This window comes from Pteropus alecto, unplaced genomic scaffold (assembly GCF_000325575.1).
Source record: "Pteropus alecto unplaced genomic scaffold, ASM32557v1 scaffold88, whole genome shotgun sequence".
Lineage (NCBI taxonomy): Eukaryota > Metazoa > Chordata > Mammalia > Chiroptera > Pteropodidae > Pteropus > Pteropus alecto.
Genome location: NW_006494611.1, coordinates 4,861,555 through 4,869,807, shown reverse-complemented (window position 1 = coordinate 4,869,807; position 8,253 = coordinate 4,861,555). Strand labels below are relative to the sequence as shown.

At 39.9% G+C, this 8,253-nt stretch overlaps 1 protein-coding gene across 1 annotated transcript; it reads right to left on the bottom strand.

The window, feature by feature from the left end:
- Positions 1-216: 216 nt before the first annotated feature.
- On the bottom strand, positions 217-2,537 carry ADIPOQ (adiponectin, C1Q and collagen domain containing). The gene is made up of 2 exons (XM_006925822.2): positions 1,962-2,537; positions 217-992 (listed from the first exon to the last, which is right to left on the bottom strand). Exons 1-2 carry the CDS (start codon positions 2,299-2,301, stop codon positions 472-474), a joined length of 861 nt encoding a protein of 286 aa, XP_006925884.2. The 5' UTR covers positions 2,302-2,537; the 3' UTR covers positions 217-471.
- Positions 2,538-8,253: the final 5,716 nt, after the last annotated feature.

The window sequence follows — 8,253 nt, the reverse complement described above, 5'->3', positions numbered from 1 at the left end:
ATTCCTTGCTCCGCCGCTTAATACCTGTGTGACCTTAGGCATTCATTTAACTCTCTCGGCCTCAGGACCTCAAGTATAAAAAGAGGAGAATAATTTATTTTCTGTGTATTTCACAGGATTAGCATGAACATGAGGAGAAACAGCAGGCACAGAATAGAGCTGTCAAATACTTTCTTGTGGTCAGTTATCTTGTCAGGTATGTGAAGCTCCCCAGTAAATGTTGTATCCTTTTATTGCCATGGCATACAAGATCCATGAGGCCAGGGTACATGTCTTCTTTAGGACTGGGAACATAGCATGTGATTTTTTTTTTTTAAAGATACTTGATGAATGAATGAGTAAATGAATGAATAATGTTCAGAGCCCTCCAACTAGATAACAACATCGATCTCCTAAATACACCAAAAACCTGTGTACTGTTCTTTGATTTTTGGGTTGTGTGGTCCAGTGGAGGCTCTGAATCAATGGTGATCAGTTGGTGTCATGATAGAGAAGGAAGCCTGTGAAGGTGGAGTCATTGACATTATCTGCATAGACCCCAGCATATTTCCCATCCTCATACACCTGGAGCCAGATTTGGTCGCCTATCTCCAGATGAAGCAGCACAGAGCCAGAGGCTTGGTCCACGTTCTTGTCCTGGTATTGGTCAAAAGTGAAGAGCACAGCCTTGTCATTCTTGTAGAGGCTGACTTTCACATCCTTCAAGTAGACTGTAATGTGGTAGGAGAAGTAGTACAACCCAGGAATGTTGCAGTGGAATTTGCCAGTGGTGCCATCATAGTGGTTTTGCTGGTTGTAGAAAATTTTGGTAAAGCGAATGGGAACATTGGGGACAGTGACCTGGGCCTCCAATCCCACACTGAATGCTGAGCGGTATACATAGGCATTTTCTCCAGGTTCTCCCTTCCTGCCTTGGACTCCTGGAAAGCCTCGAGGACCTTCAACCCCAGTTACTCCAGTTTCACCAGTGTCACCCTTGGGACCAACAAGACCTAAAAAATGAGAAAACCTCAGTGACCACAGAAACAGGATTACTGCATAGATTGATCCCAGCCTAAAACACTGTCCCTATAGCCTCCAGCCACAACCTTCTTGATTTACAGAGAAAGAACTAATGGGAGCCCCTATAGGGGAAAATTATATCTCCTTCTTCCACACCCCCCTCAGCAAGTTTCCATAAATTCTCTCCAACGTCATCTCCTATAAGTCTCCATCATGGACTATCTTTCTGCCGACTTTTTTTTTTTTTATAATGTATCAACCTTTATTGAAAGATTTTAAGTCAATAACCACTTGCCTACTCTCTACGTGCTGGCTCAACCAACCATACTCTTTCACTTCTATCCTTCCTGTCTTGGAGGCCCTCCCTCCTTTATTTTGTCTGCTCATCCTTCAAGGCCTAACTCAAGCCCCTCCTCTTCCTTAAAGCCTTCTTTGTTAATCCAAGTCTGTACTGAGGGCATTTTCTCTCTGTTTCATATTTTGGGCATTTGTCCACAATTTATGTGACATATTTGAAGTAGACTTCCTTGTAGTAAACTCTCACAGAGTCTTATGCATTAGACTTATCTTCTTAACTAGACCAAGAATTCTCCAGGAACAGGACTCCTGCAGGAGGTGTACATTGAGTGTAGACGAATGCACTGGATGGAATGGGAATTAAGTGAAATGAAATGGAAGTAAGAAAATGAACAGATTGTGAATAGGGATGGAAGAGGGTGAGGATGGGAAAACAGATGGGGAAGGAGATGTGGATAGAGCAGAATCAAGGGCACTTGATTTTACAACTGAAATGCCAACCCAACATCCACTTGAGGTTGTTGAAGGGTCACATAAAAAAGCTTTGCTTCTTCCCTGTGTCTAGGCCTTAGTCAATAACTCACGCCCATGTATAGTTCTAGAAGCCTCCCTCAGCCCAGGAGAAGTCTGACGGAGGAGGCAAAAAAAAAAATTGTTCTTACCTGCATCTCCTTTCTCGCCTTTCTCACCAGGGGTACCATCTCTGCCATCACGGCCTGGGGTCCCATTGTGGCCAGGATGCCCTGGGATACCTGCCATCCAACCAGTGCAGACCCCCTTGGGCAGGGGAAGCAGGACTCCAGGCTTCTCAGTCGCGGTATCCTGGCCATGACTGGGCAGGACTAGTAGCAATAGAACGGCTCGTAGCAACCACATCCTGAGCCCTGGAATTAAGATCTGCAGTGTCAGCCATGAAAGAGCAGACCCCACACAGCACACCCATTTAGGACCTAAGCAAGACTCTGGCCATCTCAGCAAAGTCCACTTCTGAGACCTACTCATCTCTTCCAGAAAGCTTTTTCTGACTATTTCGACTCAGCTCAATCTTTTTCTGCCCTGAGATTTGCAATATTTCGTTTTATTCCTTGTGTGAAATCTTTCCTCAGCAGGATTGTGAGTTCGGTGATGGCAAGACAACAGTCCTCCAGTTTCCTCATATCTGAGCATGGGATCAGGCACAGAGAAAGCTCCAAGAGTCGATTTGTCAAGAATCTTTCCCTTGAGTTTTCCAAGAATGTTGACTAAGATCATTCTATTCAATTCTAACCAACTTCTCTCTCTCAGCTCCTCCTTTTTCTTCTTCATTTCCCTTTCCCTCATTTTCTGTGTCTGTTCCTCTCCCTTTCTTTCCCTTTCTCTTTCTTCCTTTCCCCTTCTCCTGAGTCACATTAGACCATTTGGTATCTTACACACATACACACATACACAGATATATATACACACACGGGTATGTACATGCGCAATGCACACACACACACATACACACACACACACTCTTGCCTTGGATTAGTCAGACAAATGGAGACACATTATCCTATGAGAATATCCACTGACCATTGCCTGGTCTAGCCCTAGCTGCACCTCTTTACATGCCTGATCCCTGTGCAGCCTCAAGACATAGTTGAGATGTCATCTCTCAAGAACCCCTCCCAATTCTCTCTCTTCCCTGCTGGGTTGATCGTTCCTCTTCTGTGCTCTCCCAGTGCACCCATTTATCTCTAGCATTATACTTCTTACACTGTATTGTAATCCCTGATTTGTTCACCCATTTCCCCCATTAAACTACCAACAAGAGGTGGAGGAGTGGAATGGCAAAGCCTAACACACTACCAGCATAGAATAAGGACTAAATAGAGGTAAAAAAAAAAAAAAAAAAGCCAGAGAAAGGGGGAAGGAGAAAGGAAGGAAAGGAAAAGAGAGAGAGGAAGGGTGGAGTATATTTGAAATATGTATTACGGGAGCCCTAGCAAAATGCTCAAGTGGCACAAGTAGCCAAGGGACTCCCTGTCTCAGAATCATCCCTTCATGGCCCCCTCCTAGCAGATGGTCCTTCACATGCACAGGGACTCTGTTTCCCTCCTAGCTTCTGTCTCTGACATTAGGGTGATCTTAGCCTCACATCTTATCGCCAGAGTCTTAGTCTCCCCATCCCTCTCTCACCAGGGACCTGAAAGCACCGGAGAGAGGGAAATAGATCCTAGGAATCTGGACCACAGGCATTACTAAGACCCTCTGTGAAGTTTGAAAGGTGGTTAATCCCAAGAATCTGATTCTAAACAAAACGCAGTCCATGTGTATTTTTTTTTTTTTTTTAACCCTAAAGACTCACTATTTTCCATTAGTTTGCTTGTCTCTTATAGATTACACAAAGTCTCCAGAATTGGGTTTGGCTTCAGGAGATAGCTCCTCTGTGAGGGATGCAGGAAAGACCCTAAGTGACACAACCAACTCTTATTATATATATATACTCATCTTCCATTATATATGTATACATGTAAATATAGTCACCTTTTACACACACACACACACACACACACACGCGCACACACATGTGTTCATTAAAACTAGTAATATAAATATTTTGGAAACTACAGAAAACAAAACAATCCTCCATCCCCGGAATGTCTCTGTTTATTTTTAAACATGGTGGAAAACATACTTTGCATAGAAATTTTACTCCCCCATTTTGCCCTGTCATTTTCTAGTTTTTACAATCATCATTTTAAATGTGTATGTGCTAGTCCATCAAATGGATACAGCCAAAATACACTTAACCATTTCCATTTTGTTTTTTTCGCGTATTTCAATTTAAAATTTTATTTTTAAGTCTGTAACAGCTATCCTTAGGCACATAACTTATCCCCAAATTATTATTCTGTTATGACATATTTCCAGAAGTAAAATTACTACACCAAAAGATATGAACATTTTTAATGCTCTTGATTCATATTCCCAAATTGCAGTTCGTTATACTGTTACCCGGTAGTATGTCAGTGTGTATATAAAAGAGCTTATCTTAACTACTCTCACCAGCTTTCGATATTATCATTAAAAACATTATGTTAAGAGTGTGGCTCTGGGCAAAGATATGCTAATCACCAACTTCTGCTTCTGTAATCTGCTTGCTTGTTTGATATTAACTAGAGGGTGGTTAATCTGTTTGTTTGTTTGATGTTAAACCAGGGTATGGTTCTAGGCTTTATAAACTGCCTCTTTTGGGAGCTCAGGGCTGATCTCCACTAACCCTGCGTGATAAGAGAGTCAGTCGCCGGCCGGCTAATAAAGGCTCATAATTAATCTCAATTGGTTCCTTGGGTCTCAGAATCATTCACGCCATAACAGTTATTTTGTTGTTAGTTTAATGAACAAAAGAAATAATGCCTTCCTACTTTGATCATTAGTGAGTTATACATTTTATTAAAGGCCTATTGTCTAATTTAATTTCCTATCTTAATTTTCTCATTCATAATACTTCCGTTGGGGGTTTTTTTTGTTTTGTTTTTTTGGGGGTTTTTTTTGGGTTTTTTTTTTGTCACTTGTGTGCTTTTTGAATTAATTCGTGAGTTCCCTATGCCAATACTTTGTCATACATGCTATATTATTCCTTTGTTTTGTTTACCCTTATTTCTAGGTAACAGAAGTTTTAAATGTTATATAAACAGTTCTGTTTATATTTTTCTTTGCTTCTAAGTGTTAAACAGTCCTTATCCACACTAGGGTTGGTTAATATCCATTTTTATTTTCTTCTGTTGACTAATAAACTTTAAAATTCACTCTTTAATCTATCTCTGATTTTTTTTTGGTATAAACTGTGATCTAAAATATTCAACTTCTCCCTAAACTAGTTGTTTAAAGACATCTTTAATTAAATTAATATTTTCCCTCTCTAGTGATCTGATGCATTATTTATCAAACATCGAGTTCTAATATGATCTTATAAGTAAAGTAGACTGAGAATGAGACCGGCCTATGAAGAGGAGGAGAGATTGAAAGAGAGGGAACAGAGCAACCGAAACAGGTGCTGACAGATAGGAATGCTGCCCCCTGGCGGTCACGAGTCTCTAGTCTAGGCTCACTCTTAACCATCTACATGTAACTTTGTCGCCCTCTCTTGAATTCGGAAGGCTCAGGAAGGTGTTCTCAGCAGCCGCTGAAAATAAAATGAGACAGCTTGGCCTTAGCTTGTCCCAAGGTAAGAAGAAAGAGGTGAGTTAAATGAGAAGCCAAGGATGAAAGACCAGCCAATGTCTTTTGGATTTAGGAAGTATACTTGTCCTGAGACTTCTAAGACTTCATATGTCTTTAAACCTTCCTACTATTTGTCACTTCCATTTTTTCTCCTCATGGGGTTAGCAATAAAACTCCAGAGAAGACCTCAGAGAGACTTTGTACATATTTTTTCCAGAAACTATGAGGCTGCACTCTTTTCCACAGGGAACAAGAGGAGAGAATCCAGAATACAAGAACTGGTGGAGGCAGCTACAGAAGGACCCAAAGATAAAGGGTGATGGGGGGGCCTTACTTTAGTATCCCCTCCATCTTACTGCAAACCCCCATTTGAATCGGAGGGAATGCAAAGTCAGGAAGCATCTAGAGTTCTCTGGTTCCTCCTCCTCTTTTTAATGTCAAGATTCTATTCTCCCAGCCCAAAAGAAGGCATTCTGCCCTCAACACTTCAGTGTTACGGACATATTTTTCCACTAACAAGGACAACCAGTCTGGGGTTCATGAGAGTGGGTGGACATACTGAAAAGAAAGGTGAATATGAAGATGGATACATAATCCATGGAAGTCTCCGATGCTAAGAACAGATTCTAACTGAAGAAGGTTATCTCCTAACAGTTCTGGATGGAAAAATCATCAATTGATAATCATTGAAAGCTAGTGCTGAGATGCCTAATTTTTAAAAAATGTATTCCAAAATTATCTGTGCTCTTCGTTTAGCTATAGCAATCATTACACTTTGATTTTGAAAGGGTTCTATTTCCGTAGGGGAAAACATTATTAAATAAAACCATAATCTAAGACTCTATCATGTGTATAAAGAAACCTTTTATATGGATCGTGAAACTAAATCCCAAGTTCCACTAATAATTCTTTGTCATTGTAGAAATTCACTTGTAAAGTCCTTACTGCAATTTAAATCTCATTTAATTCTCATAACAATTTTGAGAGACATTATGATGTTGAACAGGGAGCACATGCTCTATGATCCCAGTGTTTGGGTGAAAATAATTTGTTCTTACCTGTAACATATTTCAATCATGCATTTATTGGAGGATTAAGTGGAATAATCCATATAAAGTATTTAGAACAGTGCTTGGCAAATGTTAGCTCAGCAAATGTTAGCTATGATTATATCTATTTTAGAGATCAGGAAAGTGGGCTTTGAGGGATTAAGTGACCTGAATAAGATCTCAGAGCTAAACGTAGAAGAGCTGGAAATCAAACTCTGATCTTCCATAGCCCTATAATAGACTCTTAAGCATAACCCAGAGGAGGAAAAAAGCATCAGGATCACACATCTGTCTTTTAATATTCCACTCCACAGGATGGGAGATATAAAACAGTACAAAAAGAACCCTCCAAATTATGATGTAAGTGACCTGGCTTTTAATCTAGGCTCCACCATTAACTGACTGGGTCACTTATTTGCCCCTACCCCACCTCTTGGACCACATGCTCTTTGCCTGCAAATTGATTATTAGTGATTTTAATCCCTACCTAGCCTATTTCACATTATTGTGAGAACCAATTGACTAAAAGTATAAAAAAGTATTTTATAGATTTATAAGGTATTCCACACATCTAAGTGAGGAGAAGGAAAGCAAGCAAATATTTATGGACCACTTGTATGAACCATCCCTTTAATTTCATTTCATCCCTCACAACTCCAGGAGATAGGTCTCAATTTCTACAGGAGAAATCTGTGGAGTAGAGAGGTTTGATAACTTCTGCCCAAGGATCACAAGAAAAAGAGTGTAGACGTGCAATTTGAAATTCAAAGACTGAGTTCTTTCTACTGCATTGGCTTTCATGGCAACTGTGGACAGGATCTGTTCACTTTTAAAAATTATATAAGAGATAATCATGATATTCTTTGGATCATAAAGGGCCATATTACAATCTCTCATTTTCTTGTGTTAAAATGTATAAGAAATTCCACTTTGACCTACTAGAATATCTGTAACAACAGCAGAATCTTGTGAAATGCAAGAATAGGGTCTTCTTTGGGACTGGCAAGGGACAGAGCAGTATTGGGAAAGAGGTCACCAAACCCAGTGCCAACTCTTCCAGCAGGAAAGGGCATTAAAGCACAGTTCACACAGTCCCTGAAAGACAAAAGGGACCCCAGAAACTATCTCACCTCTGCCTTGCTTTTACAAATGGGAGGCTAAGGCAAAGGAAAGGGATATACTTATTAGATTCTCCTAGAAGACAGCCCCCATACTAGGAGATTTACACATTATTTATTTATTATTTATTTTAATATTTACCAGAACTCCATGAAACAAAGAAAACAACTTCAACTTTAGAGATGGGAAAACAGAGATTAAGGAGATAATCCCTGTGAGATTCCTGTGCTGACTTCCAAACCAGTGAGCTTTTCATCACATTATACTGCCTCTAAAAGAGCGTCTCAGATTTAGCTTCTTAATCTGCTAAATGAGGTCATGTAAGACGAGGGACATGAGAATACTTTGAAATTGGCAAGAGTACTTTGGAGTATAAATTGCATAAGAAACTTTCAAAATTTATTTTATTTAATCTTCCCCATAGCCCAGCTTTTAACTCTACCACATAGAAGAATCTGAGACTCAGAGAAACCAAGATGCTGGCTTAAAATCATGCAGTTCTTAGGCTAAATTATACAAACCTGCATTTTTAAAGGTCAACATGAATAGAATACTGGCAATCTCACATGGTGCAACCTAATGATAAATGAAAGCACCA

Bases quoted from the DNA above. Each gene is read 5' to 3' on its own strand.
- ADIPOQ (XM_006925822.2), bottom strand. From the start codon at position 2,301: ATGAGTAGGTCTCAGAAGTGGACTTTGCTGAGATGGCCAGAGTCTTGC. The intron at 993-1,961 runs GTAAGAACAATT...CTCATTTTTTAG, and splicing joins AGGCGAGAAAGGAGATGCAG to GTCTTGTTGGTCCCAAGGGT.